The sequence below is a fragment of the Calonectris borealis genome, chromosome 25, assembly GCF_964195595.1.
Source record: "Calonectris borealis chromosome 25, bCalBor7.hap1.2, whole genome shotgun sequence".
NCBI lineage: Eukaryota > Metazoa > Chordata > Aves > Procellariiformes > Procellariidae > Calonectris > Calonectris borealis.
In genome coordinates this window covers 5,393,968-5,415,110 of record NC_134336.1, presented here as the reverse complement: position 1 = coordinate 5,415,110, position 21,143 = coordinate 5,393,968, and the positions used below count along the sequence as shown (strand labels likewise).

Below are 21,143 nucleotides of genomic sequence, written 5' to 3'. Positions count from 1 at the left end.
GCCCGTGCTGGCTGGGGGAAATAACGTGATGTTCGATTCTGCCTCCTTCTTGCAAGTAAATGAAGTTGCTGTGACATGTTAGGGAAAAGCAGCTCCAGCGGTGGCCGTTTCCCAACTATGTGGGGCCAATTCCTGTGGCTCCTTTGTCATTTTTGCTTTACAATATATTGAGATTTCATAGAAGAGCGGCTTGAAAGCAACCTGGCCAAAGGCAGGGTGTCAGGAAGATGCAATGATCTGTCTCTGGAGCAATTTGAATTAATGTTGCTTTTAGCATGTGACTATAGATACGTGCAGGAGCTCGTGTAAGCCTTCCCTTTCTGTCTGTTGGGGAAACTGAGGCACAGGGGGGTGGTACTGCAGCCAGCCCCAGGACTGCCCCTGCCTGCAGGGATGCTCTTCCCATCCAATTCCCAGTCTCCAGCTGTCTAAACTGGGCCAACTGGCTTTTGTTTTCTGTCGGGCTGGTGGCCAAGATGCCCCGTCAGCTTTTTGTTCGGTATTTCTGTCCCTCCTAGAGATGCTGCGGCCAGAAAAAATGAGCTGGGACAAAAAAAAAAGCCGGGATAGACATGTCCCCCGCTCCAGTTCAATCACATTTGCTCGGGGTTAGGCAGCAGCTGCTGAGCAGAAACCCTCACCCGAGCTCACCTCAAATTCAGTGGCTCAAAGGGAGGTTTTATATCATGTATTTATATGATGCTTTAGGGAAAGCTTGGACTCCGGGGCTCCCTTTTGGCCCTTTCTGGGGGCTTTGGTCCCGCACGTGGCCCCGCTGGGAGCTGTTGAAAGCGTCTGAAGCCGCCGAGAGCGCAGGAAAACGCAGGCGGAGGCGACGGGTCTGGCTTAGGTTGGAAAAAGCAAATTGCCACGAAGCCAGGCTGGGGAGAGAGACCTGGAGGAGGGCGAGGATAAGAAAAAAGGCTTCAGGGGCAGGAGACAGTTTCGTTTGAAAATTTATTGAAAAATGCAATACAAGAAGCAATACTGAACACTTACGTCTGTCTAAACGCTATGGCAACTTTCCCTTTGATTTACTATGAAAGTCCAAAATAACAGCTCCCATCACTAGTTAATCTATAAAGATTTGCCGATTTTAAAAGTTCCTATTTATTTTTATAAAGAGTGTAAACAGCTAGCCTAGACAATTCACAATTGCCTTAAAAAAATTGTACAAAGCTCCTTCATATTCTCAACTAAATTTTTGTTTGTTTGTTTTTTACAAGTTTCATCTCTAAGGCTGGGACACTACCACCTCTTAAGGTAATTGTACAATTAGGAAAATCAGCAAACCACAGTTTATTAAAACCAGAAATCAGTCAGTCCTTCGCTAACACATCTGTGTCGGTCAGAGATTGCTATTTGGCAACCGGAGCTGCCGTTCCAGTTTAATGGAGGAGAATCATGAGCTCCTTTGCCTTCCTTTTCTATAAAAACATTCATTCATATATAAATAGCTTCCATATAATGTATATTATACAATCAAGACAGTCTCTGGGTGAATTTGTGGAGTGGGAAGAGCTGGGAACATTCATATAAATAGACCTTACTTAGCTGGTTTGTCCCTAGAAATAACACAGCACGCTAAGAGCGAAGGATTTTAAAAACCCGTCGGAGGTGGAAGGGATGCGGGCAGCCCCGGCTGAGGATGGAAGAAGCTTCTTCTGCTCTTAACTTTTATTTTCTTCCCAGGCTGCCGCTGCTCCTGTCCAGCTCCCGGGCGCTGCACGGAGGCGGCCGTGGCGGCTGGAGAGGGTGGGCAGGGCTGGAAATCCCCCGTGGGGTCGGACAGCAGGGTGATGGCAAAGGTCGGACGAGGCGATAGCTTGTTTAAAATAGTCACGGAGAAGCAAGAATTTAGAAGGGGGAAGTGTGAGAATGAACAAGCTGGAAACAGCCACCCAAAATCCGGGGGGGAGGAAAAAAAAAAGGGTTATTCTAGTCTATGGGCCCTTAAAAAGGGACGTACGCATCCGCTTGGAAAGGAATCGCCTCCTCACCCTCGAGATCCCCTGCTCGGGTGTTTTGTCCCGTTCGTCGTGCTCAGGGCACCCGGGGCCAAGCTTCAGCCTCGCACCACGGTCCCCTAGGTTCTCGTGACGGCCAAGTGCCTGTAAGTGCTATGGACAGACTTAATTTATCGCGCTGGCTTTGTCTGGTAAAGCTCAGAAATCCTCTTAATGACTACTCGGCGTGCCCGTTTACTCCTCAGGTAGCTGCTCCAGGGTGAGAAGGAAGGACCGAGGGGCAAAAAGCTAAATTCCTAGAACAAGGACATCGCCAGAGGGATGCTCAGCGCGACGGGCGTTTAAGGCAAGTGTTACCCAACTAAGTCGAGGACAGCAGGGACACAGACCTGTTAAAGGGTCTGTGTTGCAGAAAAAGGAAGGAAAAGGCTGTCCAGACATAAATAGAAGACTTAATCTCTACTCTACAGCTGTGGAGCTGAGGACTCCCGAAATCCGCAGAGCAGGATGCCTGGTACCCTGTGGAAGGCAGAGCATCACCGGAGGGGACCACGCACCCAGAGCAGCAGCTACCGGCACGGGAAAGCTGGAGGCTGAGAAGGACCCACGGCCAGCAAGGCTCAAAGAAAGCAAAAATCCAGCATTTCAGCAGTGTCTCCAATCAAAACTGACAGCTTCATTAAAATTGCACCTGAATCTGAGAAACTCCACTAGCCCCAGTGTAGTTCGAAGGCTGTTTGCAGCTGAACAGCAAGTCGTTGCAGCCTGAGCTAAATCCAGTGACTTCTGAAACACATTATTCAAATTTAAAATAGCAGAGAGCTTTTTTTTTTATTGCCATTTTCTTCCCATCCTCAACGGAGGAGCAGCAGCAGAGCACTCCAAGCCCTCAGCTACCAACGTGCCACACTATGTATATTAAAAAAAAAAAAAAAAAAAAATCACAACCTCAAAGTGTACTGAAGTGTTCACAAGTGTCTGGGCAGACTCTTTACAACGCTTGGGGGGTGTTTTTTTTTTTTTCCTTTTTAAATTTAAATGCTGGAAGGAGAAACCAGGGAATGATTAGGACATTTCCACAAAGCTCAGCCCCTGGTGCTGTGGAGGGAAGCACATCCAGCTCCAGAAAAGATGTTTTCTGGTCATTCCCACCAGCTGGCCGTGGCCCCGGAGGTCTGTAAGCTCAGCCTAAAGATGCAGACACTAACCCTGGTATTTCATTCCAGCAAGGCGGTCAGGAAGCCAAAGGAAGTCCAGACCCTTACGCCAGCGTGGAGGAGGGGGTGGCAGCACTTTTCACGTGGTTTGGCTCCATCACGACCAGCAACACCCGACACCTCCTACGATTTCTTGTTCAGTCCCTCCAAATACCTAGGAAGGATTGTCTAAAGGATTTTGAATTAAATGACAGTAGGATATATGCCCTGGTGTTTAGCTGTAAATAGCACTGTGAGCGGAGGGAAAAAACCACCCCATGACTTACAAAAAAACCCCCTAATTTAAAAATCATGAACACAAACATGTGAAAAACTATGACACTGGAAAAAAAAATCAGTTACTGTGAATGCTGCATAAGCCTACCCTAATAGCATTCAGAGTCCAAACACCTTAAACGCACACTTCTAAGGGCTTTTTAATTTAATGGCATCTAGAAAACACAAACAGGCAGGTAGCACTCGGCAGAGACACACAGGAGGAAGGCGAGGTGCTATCACAGTCCTCTTAAAGCTCTAAAATTCACAGTATAAGATACTTGAAGCAACTTCCAGTATTCCTTAAACCTAGTCCACTATTAAGATGTGTGCATAGGCTACACCACAAAACCCTACTGTGTTCACACGTCGGGGGCCTGAAACCCAACGGGGAGGAAACTCGGGGCGAAGGCAGCAGCTCTGCTCTGCACGCCCAGGTATCGCGGCTGGAGTCTCAAGCTCCCCAGAGCTAAAAAAAAAAAAAAAAAAAAAATCAAGAGGCAATCGGAAATGTTGCACAAAACTGAAGTCTGACTTTTTAAACTGACTCTCCCGGCAGAAGGACCCATGGCTTTTTCAAGGCGCGTTACGGATCCCGCACTTGGAATATGCACGGATGTGGCTTATCGCCGTTATCCCTGACGAGGCGGAGGGAATACAACTTAAAACAGCGACCCTTTGAGCCCTGCGAGGTGTGTCTGAGTCTGTATCTGAAGAGGCTATGCGTGAAAGGGAATGCAAAATTGAAAACCTGTAAAAAATATTCAGTACAGTTAGAAATATGGCATACTTTTGTCACAATATATAAAAAAAAAAAAAATCTATATCCAATAAGATCCAGTGGAGTCTGGAAAATCCCAAGTAAAATGTCAAAGCGCAACTCCTAATAAATGATATGAATGTCTCTGAGTGTCAAGTCTTGTAAATCCGAGGTCTTTGTGCTCCAGGTAGTTTCTTGGTAGTTTTGCTGGGTTTCTTCTTCCTGGTGTTGTGTCTGGCAGGAACGCTTCTAGAAAGAGAGAAACATGGTAAGTTATAGCTACCAACAGCCGGCTTTCCGGGAAAGGAAGGAACCTGCTTCCCTGAAGCCGCTGAGGAACCGGAATCAGAAGGTGAGTGTGAATTCAGGCTCAGAGCCACCTCCAGGCACCCGGCACAAACAACGTCCTGCTCCCAGCCCTGAAGGACCGTATTTAGGAGCTGCAAGTCCAGGAACCCTCAGGAGACCTCTGCCATTTTTATTGAGCTTTGGACAGTTAAAAAGCTCAACCACAAATGCCTGTTAAACCACGCTGTCTCTCCTCTCGCCTAACTTCTTCTTGTTCCACCTCCCAAACCTCTGCAAGCGCCAGCTTTGCTGGGAGGAGGCAGGACGCACGCAGGGCAGCGCGTAGTCACCCACCTGGGCAACACCAACACCGCCGGCGCGGGGCAGGACAGGCTTTACAGCAGAGCTCCTGGATTCCTCGAGCAGCTCTTTCCCAAAACCATCAAGGCTGCAGAAAAGGGATCTTTCCAGGCAAGTCAGGAGCTCGGGGTCCAGCTCAGGGGTTACCTGGCACTGATATAGGCAGGGGTCTACGTGAAACCTATAGCTCGGTGTGCTATGGAAGGTGTTGGTAAGGCCAAACAGCCTCGTCGCAGGAGCCACGGACCTTCTTTTAGACTTTTCTGGCTCATTTCCACCGCAGGATTAGTCTGTATTTGTGCCTGCTTCATCAGCCTTAAATGGTTTAATAGCAACAGCCTGAGAGGGACTCATCGGCTAACAATAATAATTTTACTTCAACTTTGGCCATATTTAGCCAAACCTCGTTTGCACGGAGATGAAGCCCCCTGCCCCGGGGCGGGGAAAGCAGCACCCGTCACTCAGGTGTACGCGGTCTCCCTACTTACACAGCCTCGCTACACCTCTGCGATCTCCGTCTCCTGGTGCACAACCACTTTGGTCACCGACATGTCCGGGTGCTGCTCCTTCGCCGCCTTTATCGCCTGCGCTAGAACCTGGAAGAGAGCACACTTCAGAGCGTGGCACCGAGGGCCTCGGGGGACGCGGGGCTACTGCTGACGCTGGGGAGAAAAAGAAAAGCGGTTCCACTTCAGCTGGACGGTTTGGTGCCTTTTGGTAGTATTAGATTATTTCTGAAAGGAAAAGCTGTTTTCTAAGAACACACTACATCTCTCCACTGCCCCATGGTAGAAGATGGATGAGAGCAATGAAGCAAACTCTGTTTATTCTTCCAGCAAGTGCGATGAGCACATTTCGGGCATCTTCTCAGACATTTTCTTTTGGAATTAATAAACTAGTTCTTGTCGTACGAATATTCTCCAGCCCCACGATACTTGCATCTAAAATTAAATTCAAAGTATAATTCTCTGATGACTTCCAACACACGCTAGAGGCCAATGAGGCTGACTCATCAGAAAGGTTTCGTATAAAGCCGATGAGATTTAATGCAGGTGCTGAGTGCTATGAAGTGACTTCTGGCACTATGCAGCAGCGATAGTGCTTCAAAGTTACTAGAAAATTAACGCAGATCATCCAGATGTCAAGGAAAACTTTTATTTCACGTTTTTGTGGAATTTTTTTTTTTAAATTGCATTTGTCCAAAACAATTCTGGAATCAAAACGTTGCTGCCAATACCAGTTTCAAAGCAGAATTAAGCTTTGCTGGCCCAGCTATACAGCTGCGTACTGTCAAAGAGGAATTTATTATTGAAATCAGTTTTGAAGTTTTATTTCTACCCCAGTAAAATTTCCCTAGGTTGTTTTCTGGTTAAGTTATCTTCGGAAAGGCAGCCTGTCTAGTTTGTGCCAGCTCTGAGAAGCTCTTTTGGATCGCACCCAAGCTCCTACCTGGTCGTGGTCTACATCTGCATCTCCTGTGATGACAATCCTCTTTTCAATCCGCGTCTCTGAAATGCCACCTTTTACAGTCTAGTACAAAAAGAAAAAACTACTGTTAGTCTGGAAGTGAAAAGGAATTCAAGTGCACTGGGGCTGCCTGTCTAAAGATGGTATCAAAAATAGCGTTACCAAATCCTGCCGTCATACCACGGTATCAGAATCACGGGGGAAAACTGCCGCGGGTTAAAGAAAAACTGTCAAATATTCATTTTCTTATAACTGAGTCGGGGAAGAGCTCTGACTCACAGTACAGTTCTTTCCCGTTGTCCCACAGGACAGTCAGAGCCCGGGTCCGCAGACTGCACTGCAATTAATGCATAATTTACAGTCTTAATTCAACGCAGGGAACCTCATGCTTTGTTTCCGGTATTAATCACATTTTTTTAAAAGAACCAGGGTTTAAGCTTTTTTCCCTATTATTCAACTCTGCCCATCTCTCTATCGTGTTGCTGTTTTAGTTGTTGTCGTTGTTTTATCGTGTTCCCGTGCTGTTACCTTCGTGATCTGGGTGGTGGTGGTGCTGCTGGTGGTTTCCGAAGTGATGGTCTGAGCAGTCAGCAGGATGCCAGGGTCTAAATCTCCATTGCCACCATCTGCCTGCGGGACAGAAGAAGGGGCCATCGGTCTCTGCGGGCAGCGTGGACAGGAGGAGGGTCTGCACATCACCAGAGCAGGACGCAATCCGAGGACAGAAACTCCTCTCCATCGTGGACCGCGGGACAGAGCGAGCTGATCTGCAGCCGGCTGAGCTGCACAAGGACTTTGCAGGTCTCTGAAGCTCAGCACAAAGCCCACGGACTTTAAGGTTGGAAATGCAGGGATCCACAAAATCACCCAGGCAGGACCTATGACACCCCTCAGAGCAGGGGGACTGGGATATACCCAAATCTGGGTACACTGCAATGCTGGTCATGCTCCTCCGCAGCTTTGGACCACAAAGGGAGACCAAAGCAGACACCCATCCCAAATTACACCTGCCTGGATCCATGGAGGTTCACAAAGCCAGAGAGCACAATCTGATTCAGAAGGGACTTTCTACCCTTCCTCCCTCCTGACACCACCTTACACACCACTCGCTTTAAACTCTGCAGAAGCAAAGTCCAGATACCTGCTGAACGAGGAACAGCTTCTTTCATGGTTCCCATTCTGCACGAGTCGACCTTTCAAGGTCTGCTGAAAAACCTAAAATAAGTCATCCTGCCAACTCATCCCTTACGGTGCACCACTAACACCGGGCAGCATCCCCAGCGCGGCGGTGGGACGATATCTGGAGTTACCACAAGGTGGGACCATTTTCCACAGACTGGAAGAAAACTCATGGCACATCACAAGCGGCCGACTTCTCCCAGCCCTGGAGACGCACTTTTCCTTTTTGTGTCCCAATTAGAAATGGTAACAGCAGTAACCAGAGCAAAACTCTATTCATCTAGCCACTCGCTGAGAAACAGGGCGATGCTCACCACCGCCCGCTGCAGGCATGCCTGAACCCCCCTCTACTCCTGCCTTCGGGGAGGATGCCCAGCAGCCACGGGATTCCTCGGGAATCCCAAATTTTACAAGCATGATCCATGGGACACCCCCACCCAAACCTACATCCCACGGTCACTACGCTCCAACAGCAGAGCATGGGCTGCTTCTAACAACCACAGTTACGACAAACCCAAGCTAACACGGGCTCCAAATTCTCAAATACATCAATAAACCCTATTTTAGACTGAGGATTAATTTGAACCTCAGCAATGAAACCGTACCTGCATACGTCGGTATCGCTCCGCTAACATTTCTACTTTCCAGTCACCAGATACCCACTCTGGTTGCATTTTATACAAAACTTTTGGTTTTCAACACCTGTTTCAGGGTTGAAACCTAAAGGACAATCAAATCATTTATAAACCAAGTTCTGAAGAGGCATAAACAGCAAGGAGATCTGGGGAAAACAAGACAAGGCATCTCCTGCAGAAAAAAGGCCAACTCAGGTTAACTCCGATTTAGTCAAATCTACATCCCGAAACCACCAGTGACCAAAGATAAGTTCTGTTTGCACGTACATCTTGAAAAAACAATTACTCTTCAAGGACAGTAAAAACACTGCTCCTCTAAAAATACCAGCTGCACCTGGAAATTGCGTCCACAGCATCGGTTAACGTCTGCGCTGCGACTCGGATGCTTGGAGAAAGGCAGGTGCTTTCCGCGGGATTCGGAAACAAAACACTTACTTGAGTTTAATTAAGCCCCTGGAAAATTAATCAGAACACACCTTACCTGTGCAGCTTCATAGGTGATGGTCTTCGTCTCCGTGTGGACAATGGGGACTTCTTTCGTGGGAATTTCACTTTTGACGGCGCTGGACACGTCGGAGATGGTGACCGTCTGCGTCTTCACTAGCGGTGGCTGTGAGACAGGGTTAAAAACATCTCCGTAAAGACCCAGTTAGCATTTCCACATCGTGACCGTGTTTGCTGGCAAATGTTCTGACACTGATCTGATAAAAGCACTGTGGGAACCAAGGTCAGCCCGGAAATCTTTGGTTTTAAGCCTTCGGTACGACACGCTGCTCAGAGGGCAGAGATCGTGCGCGAGGATTAAGCAGACAGAAAAATCCTCCCCAACACCGTGCCCTCGGGTCAGCCCAACCGAGGCATTAAGGCTTTAACCGGTGTGTCGCAGTACCATGAAGAAACTGTCTCCGCTGATTATTAACTTTCTAATTACTAGAAGCTCATTGCCAGCTGCCAGTAAAAGATGACCCTCATCTACTGATGACCATGTCAAGATTAACATAAACCCTGGGCAAATAAAGACTTGATCACAGCTGAGAGGCTTTATCCTGACTGCGAGTGAAACACTGTATTATTAGAAATCCTCATCAGACCCTAGGTCTTTAACTTTTATTAAATCAATGTCAGACAAAACAGAAACATGACATCTCGAAAGAGAAATGAAGGGGGGGGGAGGGAGAAATCAGTAGTTCCACCACCTGATAATTATCCAGAAGAAGAGAGAGTTAGTTCAGACCCACGGTGTTTTCCCAGAGGGCTCGATTTCTGCTCACCGTCCCCAAACCTGACAGATACCACCGTAATTGTTAGCAGGGGAAGTGGGCATCTATTTAACCGTAAGCAATTAATATCAACACTGAAGCAGGCAAAAATATCTCCCACGGTGGGGAGCAGAAAGGGACATCAAAGCTCACGTTCACCATGTAAAAAGCCCGTTTGACAGCGCTTCGAATTGCTCCGCTGTGCTAAGGCTCAGCCTCCGGTACAGCAGGAAATAGCAAAAACCTTAAGAAACTAAAATTACATGCGTTTGGAGCCTAAATATTTCCCTTTTTGGGGGATGCGACAGGATGCTTTGATCAAAGACAGGCAAAGGGCGTTGCGCTGTGGCAATTGTATTTAATGCAAAGATAAATTGAGAGGGGCTTGTGTGCGCTAACTGCGGGAGATTAACCCGCTAATTAGCTGCAAGCACGAGTCCCAGCCAAGCAAACACAACTCCTCTCTGGGTCCGTGGCATCTGCTTGCTGCAGTGTTTGGGTTCCCACTCCAAAGCCAGCCGGGGGGTGTGGGGGGGCAGGCGCTGGGGCTCACTACCTGGAAGCAGCGAATGACTGCCGGCAGCCCGTTATTAACATCTGAGTCGTGACACTCGCCATTTTGCTTTCTAAAGGCAAATTTGTCTTCGCCATCCTCTGCCACCTCCTCCTCCTCCTCCTCCTCCTCTCCCCAGGGCTGCCGGGGAGGTGCGGCAGGGCTGGCGGGGGGCTCCAGCTCAGAGAGCTCCCAGTCCTTCTCCGCATCCGCACAAACCCCCTTTCCACATCTCAGGTCCTCCTCGCTCGCGGGGAGGCTGGGAGCTGCCGCCTCCTCCTCCTCCTCCTCCTCCTCCTCCTCGCTGCTTAGGGAGGAAGCAGCGAAGTCACGGCCGGGAGAAGGCTCTGAGGCGGGTGGCACTGGGGTCTCACTAAAAGCTACCGACCGCTTTGAGCCCTCCCACGCAAAGCCAACGTTAACACTGCTCCTCTCTGGCACTGCAGCCACATCCTCTCGGGAGAGAAAGTCACTCATTTTCTAAAAAGAAACGAATACAGAAAAAAGGCCAGGGAGAGAGAGAGAAAGAGAGCGTTAGGGAGAACAGGAGGTCACGAAGCATAAAGGCAAAACATCGGTTTTTTATAACAGATCACATCTCCAGTAACGCATGCAACAGCAGTGGGTTTGGACACTTGAAAGCTTGAAAACCTTTGTGCTATGCGATGTATCCAGTGCGTTTGCTGACACGGCCTGCCTGGTACATTCATAATTCACTCTCCTGAAGTTTAAGGAGTTAATATGGAAACAACTCTCTGCAACTGAAGCAAGAGCCACCACTATGCACTTTTGCCCAGTTTGGAAACGGGAATAATTTCAGTGTAGCAAGTGGGGACTTGTGCACGTCCAAAATTCACATGTGCAACAAAACCCACCGACTACACCAAAACCGTACCCCAATTCTGCTTGTAACTCCTTGAAATATTTTACACCGTGTTTTAATTCGCACGTGGAGGTGAAGAGAATAAGCCCAGAATTAGTGTGTACGATAACCCGCAGAGCCTGCGCCTTGCTCTTTGCCTCGCCCCTGGGAACGCTCACACCTCCGAGCACCCTCTCTGCTGTTGCAGCCTCCGGGATAACCAACACAGCCTTGTCCTTATGGCATTGATAAAATTATTGTAAGAATACCCACAAGTTAGTATTGAAATCAACTGCTTCAGTTACCGAGAGGCTCCTGAATTGACAATGCAGCCTGGTCATTTGAAAGAATTTGTATTATTTCTTCCAGACAAACCAGTCCAATTAACTCGCACAACTTAGCACAAAACTTTTCAGCTGAGGAATAAAGAAATGCGGCTTTAAACTGGAAAGCCAGATGTTCACGCTAATTTGTGCTGACCCCATTGCCACCAAACGTGCGGTTCAGTTGACTGCTCAACAAGCTGCATTTGACCATTTATTTGGGACTACCGAAATACTCCTAACATTCTTTATCCCAAAAGCAGCCGGCGCGCGGAAACCTCTGCCGTAGCTAAACCTCCTGAAGGTACCAGGTAACTGGCATTCGTGATGGTGCACGGGAGAGAAGACGCGTAACGAAGCAACTCAGCCCTCCGAGAAGCAAACAAGCACGTCTAGAGCACCTGAGATATTTGGGAAGCGCGTGCCAAGCCAGAGGGTTTAACTAAGGCTGGTGCTATTCTGCTCTCCGTTCAGCTCGTTAGCAAGGTCTCAACTAGGTCTTCTCACATCTCTGGGAGCCCTCTAGCCAGGAGGGAAGCAACAGTGACAGAAGAGAAGAGAAGGGTTAAAACATGAACAAGACAGAAAGTTTTAGCAAAAATCAGCTGTTTGCCCAATGCCCGCGTGATGAATATTTCATGTGCACAGAGAAGCAGCATTTCAGTCACCAGCGGTGAACGATGGCTACAGTCCTGCCCTGCGCCAGAAATTGCGTTTCTCATTATTGACGTGGAAAGTTGCCTTCAAGGAAGGGCAGAATAAACAGTTATGGGCACCTACAATTTTACACATCTCAAAGTTGTCACATCATACAACATCAAGGAACAAGGAGGGAAAAAACCCAGAGGGATGCTGCTTAATCAATGCCATTAGTATTTCTTCTCAATAATTAGCCTCACAGTTGATTTCTGGTAACTTTGTATAAAAAGAGCCACATATCTGTTAATCCAAAACGGTTTTCATAAAAGCATGGCAAGTCCACTTTGTCAACTGTTATTCTAATTTTGGTGGTGGTATTAAGATGAACAGAAACTGTTGCCTCATTTTCTATTAAGAAGATTCTCTGGGCAACCAAAAAACTGTAATTTGTGCTTAAAATGTGAGGTCTGAAGCCTGCGGGTTACCCGGTACAATGCTTTTTCTGTACACCAGAGGCTTTCACCCTGATTGACCTCATCTAATGGCGCAGTTCAATAGTATGTTAAGAATAGTAACTGCTTTATGGAGGAACAAATAGATGCTTATTTTAGGGCCATTTCAAGAAATGACTCTTCCACCATTCCTCCCGGGTATTTTTCAGTTCCCAGCTGCTTTATGTTGCAGATCGATTACCTGGAAGATTTCTGTCCATTAGGATTTGCAGCCTCTTGGGCATCTTTTAAGTTCTTGGGACGTTGCTTAGAAAAATGCATTTAACAGGAGCGAAGGGACAGTGATCAGCACAGAGATGATCAGGTTTGACCGCACACATCGGGAAGTGTTATTTCTGATGGAAAACCACTTCCATATGTGCTCCTCCAAAGGTACATCCAGATCCCACCCTCATTTTGCCTAACGCAAGATACTACACTGCAGTATTTCATGGCACAGAACGGAGGTTGTCAGCTTTGAATGCCCACGTCTTAATCTTGCTTTAAAACTTTGGTTTATATACTGCCATATATCTTTCCTTAATTGCAAATTGATCACGGGATCTTGAGAAGACACAGTACCTCTTCTGGGGTTTCATGGAGAATGCCTTAGAAGCAAGATTTCCTTACCTACCAGCCGGGCACTACTTGGACCAAGAGGAAGAATCACAGATAAAACAAAGCAGATTAAGCAGCTACACAGAGGCAGATCTATTTAAGAGACAAACATTTGTATCCAGTCAAAACAACTTCCCAGCTTCCTTTTGTATAGAGAAAAAATTGCATTTTGGAAGTATCTTGTATGGTAAAAGCATAAAGGAAGGGAAAAGCTTAAATGAAGCCGATGGCGTACATACACGGGTCGTCAGCAGAGCAAAGTGCGGCAATAAACGTGCAAGCTATAAAGACAGAATGAAATCCTGATAAGATCAACTGATCAGAAGCACTTTTTTCCTTGCCTTCCTCTTCCACTTGTAAGAAGTTAGACTAATTGAAAGGTATTTGTTTCTATATAAAATTAACTATTTACACACACTTTTTCTTAAAAAAAAAAATAAAAAACAAAAAAAAACAACAACTGTTTGCTCCTGTATTTAAAAACACAGTTTGCATGTAGGCTAGAAAAGATTATCTTTTTATGAAAAAAAAAAAAAACAACAAAAACCCCATAGGAATTTGAACATCCGTTACAAATTCTGATCTTATCAAGATTTACTTTAATTTGTAAATGCAAAAGAATTCCTATTTTTAGGGTTCAGATTTGCAGAGTTCCAAGCTCTCCTTGAGACCCATGAAAACTGCAAACTACTCATTTCCAGAGACACAAAACCAAACCAGCGACGCCTAAATCAAGCACGAAGCGGACTATTCGCATAAGCCATACACAGCGTAAAGAAAATACAGGACAGGATGCAATGCCCCAGAAGAAACAAATCGAACCAGACATGAATGCAACTAAAACATTACCCTGCTAAACACAAATCTTTGTGCACCTGATGTTGACAAATACTGAGGATATAGCTTAAGCGTTACACCGTAATAAGTGACAGACAATAATTCAGACTGGGGATAAATTAATAACAGGCTTAATTGCATGGCTGATACCAGCGACCAAAAGGATTTCTTTTTCTTCAGCAGTGGTTTTGTATAAATTTGTTTGCCTGTATTTTTTCAAGAACCTCCTATTTTGGATCAGGATCTATTCGTATGAACCAGCTGCCCTGCGCTGCCAGAGTGGAGGCCTGTTTTCTGCCGCCCGTGCAGGCACGTTGCTGCCTCTCTCCCCAGAAATATTCAATTATCTTCATCCCAAACCAGACTCCTATCCTGCGGGAAACTTAAGGAGTGCTAAAATGATGTCAGATACCAAAGATATTTGATAAAAATTGATAAAAACGTGAAATTACAGTGCACGTTAACTCCCTACAACCACCATATGAAATGCTATAAATTCCAGCCATTTAGTACTTCCCAGTCCCCTTCTTTTTCCGTATGGCATTGCAGTCGTTAACGCTGGCGCGTGTTATTAGGTTATCCCCGAACAGGTATCCACATAAGCTAACAGGCTCGGTGTGACCGTCTACGGATGCACAAGTAGACGACGTTGCTTTTGCAGCGAAACCACACTCACCAGTGAGAACTCCCAGATCAAATGATGCTCAATCTCACCGCTGTCAAAGCACTTGGGTAAAAAGTATTATAAAGCAGAAAACAAGAGATCCTTATTTTACAATACCTGCCATGCCTTATAGAGCTGCTTTGCCTTAAAGATAAAAGTTAAAAAGTTTAGAAGCTGTTCAACAAACCCTGGCATTTGAAAATGATGGCCATTACCTATGGATTTGCATTTTTGGGCTGATTTTTTAATTGCCGTTGATCTGATCACAATATCCTGACCAGCCTAGTCAGACGACAGAAGGATAAAGAGAATTTGACCAAAGTTAAAAGGTAAGGCTAGAAAATACACAGCATGCTACAAGCTTAAAAAGATTAACCTGCTGTCATGAACAAGAATCCCAGGATATTGCACAGCAGCCACCTCCAATCCACTGCATCAACTATTTGGCAACATGAAACAACCTCAAGATCAATACTTCAGTTATTAAAATAAGGTTGCTGAGCAATACGATTCCAGAAGCGTTTCCTCTCCCCATCCACCCTGATCCCCTCCCCATCCCTTTTGTGGGGCAGGTCCCCTTGGACGGGGGGGTACAAAGCTGGGCACTTCTTATTCCAAATTCCCTCTGCAGAGGAAAAGCTGCTAGGGGCACTGCAAACCCTGCCTCCGATTTAGCGTAGCAGCAAGTGAAAAGAGTGGGGAATCCATCAGGGTTTATAACTGACACGGCTTTTGTGCTGCTGCGTTTCGCTTGCTTCATTTCGTAAATCAAATTACAGCCCTGCTCGATGCCAGGGCTCATCCAGGAGAGCAGCAGCACAAGCCTCGTGCTGCTCCATCGCAGCCAGATTTGCTTTCCTGTGATCGCCAAACAGTTTATCCAGAAGTAAATAATCTCACAGAAGAAAAGTTGGGAGTTAAAATCAAGACTGACTCTTGATACAGCCTCTAGACACAACCTCAGGCTGCTTCAACCAGAGGCTTGCATTGTATTACCAAGCAGAAAGGCGGTGGTTAATTAGGAAGGTGGTTTCTTCACTTACAAAAATAGAACGGAGCATTTTTGTCCTCAAATTAATACAACGTGGAGGGCAGAGGCTCTCGCAGCTGCATTGCGCAGGACCTGCCACACTTCTGCTCTCGCTCGGGACAACTTTCTGCAAACGATTTTTCCTACCATTAGTCTCGAAGCGAAGAGGGAGAACGTGTTAGTGGTAGATTAAGTATTGGGTAGAGGGCCGAACCTTTTGACCCCTCTGCAAACAAAGCCTTTCTTAAACCAAGGGGGATTTAATCTTCAATCAAATTATTCTGGCCAGTTTGAGGGTGTGCATTGCTTGCAGCCGCAGCCTCACGTCTCCCCTCTCCCCAGGAGCACGAAACCCACACCAGAGAGCGTCCCGCAGACCCAGCACCCTGAATGCAACCGGTAACGACCTGGGGTGTGATGGCTCCTGGCTGGGGAAGGCAATACGGAGGGTTAGTCCGAGGAAGTGGTTAACAGAGGTCATAGATACCTTTTTTGTTAATAAGCAGTGGAAAGAAGAATCTGATTTGCAATAACATTTATTAATGATAAATGTACATATTTACAAAGAAAAATCTGAGAAAAAATACAAAACCAAAAAAGTGTTCCGAAAGAGAGCATTTTAGGTAAAAAAGAAAGTTTTTTTAGTCCCCACAAACTGATCCAACATGACCGTGAACCACTGTTAGAAGATCCCAAAGTGGCACAAACCAGGGCTAGTCCTTCCCTCCAGCTTCCCAAACCAAGACAGACGCAAACAGAGACACAAGAGAAACCATCACTGTCCAGTGTCACCCACTGGTAAGTGCAGACCAAAGAGTTTCCAAATGAATCCGTAACCCTGCTTTGGGCTAAATTCTTCCAGAAAGCATCCTACCTCAGTCTGTAAGTCAGAACAGGCGCCATCAACTCAGGAAAAAAGAAAACCCAGTAAACTAGTGGAATAATTCTCAGAGTGACAAATCACTGACCCTTACGTGAAGTGAAACACTCGGCCCGCAACCTTCCCGGAGCCCCGCGGAACGGACGCAGCGCGGCCAGCCCAACCTCGCTCCTGTAAAGGCGAACTACTCCTTTGGTGCCACGCCGAGGAAATCCACCTCTCCTCATTATTTCAGGAGAGGAGATAAATATCGAGTACGTCCTCTGCAGGGTCATCACCAGTTACTGCAGAAGGGAGGAGAGCTGGTCTCAGCTGAGCCCCCGGCCCTAACCTGACCTGCCTCAGTTCATCTTCTACAGACCCACGGGGCAAAGCAGCACAGGCAGGAGACGCAGACCATACCCTCATTTATCTGTTCACTTTTAATAACGGAAAAGAAAAAAGGGATGTTGTTTTACAGTAACGCACACCTCGAATATCACCGATGATCATCACGGAGAGAGCCCGATACCTAACGCAGCCTCAGAGCTGAACCTGAGCTTCAAGCAATCGGCTCTGGCATACTTGCTGCTTCAAAATACTGATGTCCACCTTTTCCTAAAGACCAAGAAACTATTCTGTGTTTTATCTGGCGTTCAGAAGAGGTGATATCAGGGTAAGAAGATTCAGAAAGTAAGCACAGAGCCAACCACCAACTTCACGATGGAAAACGCCGAAGCCTCGACAGCCGCTAACTGGATCCCACGCATGAGCACCAAAGAGCCTCGCTGCAGCCGAGCGGCCACACCACAAAACACTGGGAAAGTCTAATTAACGTCAAAACTGCTGGCAGTCTTACCGTAGCTACGTCACTGGCATGCCAGAGTCACTGAAATGTCATTTTCTGCAGCAGAAAATTGAAAAATCACATAGAAAAATGAGGATTTCTCACGCCAGCCTGGATGAGGTTACGTGCTGCAGGCACTTCCAGCTTCCCTTTGGAAGGGATAATTCCGTTCTCCATCACCCCCAGACTGGCATTGCACCGGCCACGTACGAACGGGGTGCGTTAATCCCACCACCGCGCGGGGTCAGCGATGGTGTCGGGGCAGGCGGCCGGGGGGGCTGCGGTGCTTTGCAGCAAGTTTGTTCCTGAGGAAAAAAGGGAGCACGCATTGGTTCCTTTAGGAAAACCCTGAGACCTCTGTCCTTAAAACAAAGGTAGAGCGAATCAACTCTCCCTGTGCACGGGTACGACAGCAGGCATCCCGAAATCCCTTCTTTCAGCGCCGCATCCCGCACGGACTTCAAGGGAAAAGGGTGAAAGCACGAATCAACCAGCACAGCACCGATGGGTACGAGATACATAATGTGCAGGAACGGGATATATAATGTGCAGGAACGGGACATATAATGTGCAGGAACGGGACCTTACGTGGATTGCCACGGGGCACGTCTGTAACTCCCTTTGCCTTACAAGCAAATGGGGAAAAAAGCAGAGGAGCGACCGGCAACGGGGCTGGAGCGCAGCGGGCACATCACTGCGGCGTCGATTGGATGAGGTTTCTGTTCCTGATAAGCTACGAGCTTTCTCTGTCAGAAGAGATCATATCCACCCGGATGAATCCAGATAACTGGCTTCTAAACTGCCGTAGAAATATAAAGCATTTGTTCAGTTTCTTTATACTCTGCAGTGATAATTGTTATATAAATCCCAAAAATGTTCCTGAGCATTCTCAGAATGTAAAGTTTCAAAGTTTTTTGGCTGATGATAACCAGCCTTATCTCAAGATTTAAAAAAGAAAAAGTGAGAGACCGTTTTAACTAAGAAGTTGAAGAATTGAGTTTAAGCGACCAACAGAGTGCACCTCTCATCACGCTGGGGTAAGATACCCTGAGCGCTATGTTCAAACATCGCTCTGGGCAAAGACTTTTAGACTTCAGGTCCTTTGGAAATGGTAGATAGGGCTACAGAAACCATGGCTTTGCGAAAGCCACTGGTATGGCTTCGAAGTACTTGTCATCGGTTCAGAAAGACAGCACGCAGCAACCTCAACAGTGCTCAGCGCACGGCACGGCAGCTGACCCGAGCGGCGGCTTTCCAAAGGAAGCAGGCGTGCATTTAAGCTGCTCTTCTCCAGGAAATACGGACAGAAAACGGACAGGGAGAGATCCGAACAATTCCTGTCCCTTCCCTCTCCACGCCAGCTTGGGGAGAACGAACAATCCCTGTTTTTCATCGCGTCTGTTCCAATTTCGGGAAGGAGATTCAGGCAGGGAATCCCAGCCAGAATCCTGCGTCTTCTGCAACAGCACGTGGCACCTCAGCATCCTTCCCCACCTCTCCCACCTCTCCTCTCCAGGGCCCACCTTCTCCAGATAATCTTCCTAAACTTCACGCCGAGCTCAGCAGAGTTCACGGGCATCCCAAGGCGCGCTCCGAGCGCGGCAGGCACGCAGCCCGCCGAGCAGCCCTGCGCTGCCGACAGCTCTCCTTCGCACCACCGTACGCCCGTACAACCAGCCAGTGACTTCTACGCTTCCAACCACCGAAAGAGGAAGACTGTGTATTAAAAGGCAGTGTCTTAAAAAGGGAAGAATACTTTCCAATGAAAAATCAGCATCCTCACAAAACAAACTCCTAAAGGCACAAACCGGTGAACTAATCGGAGCAGGTTACAAGAGTAATCGGAAAGATTCCTGGGAGATTAAAACAAAGGGTTTCACTAGCAACCTAAGTTTCTGAGAGCATCGAGAGCCTCAACCTGCACACTGAGAGCAAGAGAGGCGGCTCGAACGGTCCGTGACACACCACGGTCCTTCAGATCAGACAGCACATGCCATATTTGCCTTATGTCTTTTTCCTGCAAGCTTTATCTGCTAGCTTCCTAAATAACACTGTTCACACAGCTACAGATCTATAAAGGGTTATAAATACATGTATTTATATATATTCACACAGTTTAGTCCCTGTAATAAAGGTCTACTCCTTTCTCTTCTGTGCTGCTGGAGCAGCTGCCAACACTGATGGCACTGGTGGCTGTTGTAGAAGTAATCGTGTCTACACCAATCCTCCAGAGAAAGCAACAGAAAGCACATTACTGTCGAAAGGAGAAGCGGTTGGCTCAGCTCAGTCTCATAATTACTATATACAGAAAAGAAACCCCGTAGACACAAAGTCCCACCTTCCCTCCAGCTCACAAACCAGTTCTGCTCAGCCCAGCTGGGCAACTCAACTTGGAGCCTACGCAGCTCAAGCAGGGTAACTCGGATCGACGTGAGCCTCATCCAGACATTTACATTTGTAGGCAATAAACAACAAGCGGCATGCAACGGTTTCGTTCGAGAAGTCAAAACAATCAATGGCTTTAACATTAGAAGTGTGTCCTGATGTGGTAAAGTCAACATGCTAACAGAGGAGACGTACCTAACAGCAGGTTACTCCATTCCTGTGACCTAAGCAAACATGCGTCAGTTAGTTCAACACAAATTAAAAGAAAAACACATCTGAAGTGCACACCAAGACCACCAGATTCAGAAAAATGATTCATCTATGTTTACAATACGTATTTCCTTGCAATGGGTTTTCTCCTATAACACGATGTGTTTTCTCGGAAATGAGAATAGAGAGGGGAGAGAGAAGCTGCGATGCTTTGCAAAAGGCTTCCCCCACTGGGAAAATGAAAAGTTGCCCGTCCCTGTCTCTAAGTTAACACTAACAGCAGCATTGATAACCAACACTTTTTATTTAAATGCCAACCTTAGTTTCCTAGAAAAGGAGTGGTTATGGATTAGATTCAGCAGATTGCTGTAAAGCCTCTTTTGGATCAGTAGCCAATGTTCTCCAGCCTGTGAACATCTTACATTTAAAACAACAAGCTTCAAAGCAAGTCTTCGGAATTCCTACGTGAAGTCTACAGGGGCTGAAGAAGCAAACGTCTCCTCCCACGTATTTACGCTCCCCGACTGCCCTCTTACAGCAATCGGGAGCACGGTTCGGAGAATTTGCTTTTGCACACTAGGAAACTTCAGAATGGACCTGGCAATCCATGACCACTCCTGCCAGGTCCCGGATCACAGCTACACGACGACACACAGCGGGATTAACACGACGGTGGCGGGGTGTCCCTCCCCGGGACAGCGAACCACGGAGAGAGGGAAGACCAGGACAAGGAAGATGCAGCAGAGGCTACGGCCAAGAAATTCAGGAGCTTTGGTCTTGAGGTTTCAACACGACCCTGTTGCCACTCAGAGAAAGAGCAGCCACCAAACAGTCAGTGCTACGACCAGGAGAAAGGACATCATAAAGGGAATACGTGGAGAAGGAAAAATGCTAGAGTACAGCTGACACTTTTTGAGTGATTTCTGCTCTTCAGGAATTGGAATAGAAACCTTTGGAAGAGTTTCTTCACTTGCTTGCCGGGGAAAGGCTGTCTCAGTAGGTATCTCCTGCTTTTTTAGTTTGTCTTCATCCTGTACTAACAGAGGACGTTCCTGTGTCTGCTTTCGTGGTAGAAGATCAAGAAAGACAGAGAGAGATGAACAAAAATGACAGATGGAAAGTGCCCAAAATGGTACTTGGAGGTGTGCAAAGCGTTAGGACAGCCTTCTCTCAACATAAACTGCCCTGGAGAGCAGAGCCGCTGGTGGCTTGGGTCACACCAGCCTTAGAGCTACAAAAGCTAGTCCTCTCTGCAGAGCTCGGGAACATCTGGATCAGGATCACGTGTGGTTTGTCACAAACCTCTGGACCGTGATCACGCGTGTTTTGCGCCTGCCCTCCCAGAAAAGCCTATGCTCAAAACCTACGGAAGTGTTTTGGAATTGGAACGGTTGAGAAAAAAGTTCGAGGCATTAGAAATAGAAATGGCATAGTACAA

General features: G+C 47.1%; 1 protein-coding gene across 42 annotated transcripts in view; it reads right to left on the bottom strand.

Moving 5' to 3' along the window:
* Positions 1-938: 938 nt before the first annotated feature.
* EPB41 (erythrocyte membrane protein band 4.1) overlaps positions 939-21,143 on the bottom strand; it is a 96,383-nt gene continuing 76,178 nt past the window's right edge. For 30 of the 42 annotated variants that reach the window (XM_075173647.1, XM_075173650.1, XM_075173643.1 and 27 more), the window contains 6 exons: positions 9,944-10,420; positions 8,610-8,738; positions 6,843-6,944; positions 6,297-6,377; positions 5,336-5,443; positions 939-4,448 (listed from right to left, as the gene is read on the bottom strand). In XM_075173647.1, coding sequence (XP_075029748.1) covers positions 5,345-5,443; positions 6,297-6,377; positions 6,843-6,944; positions 8,610-8,738; positions 9,944-10,420 — 888 coding nt within the window. In that variant the 3' untranslated portion in view covers positions 939-4,448; positions 5,336-5,344. The remainder of the gene's footprint in view (positions 4,449-5,335; positions 5,444-6,296; positions 6,378-6,842; positions 6,945-8,609; positions 8,739-9,943; positions 10,421-21,143) is intronic. The other 12 variants (XM_075173660.1, XM_075173638.1, XM_075173641.1 and 9 more) reach the window with 1 other exon arrangement.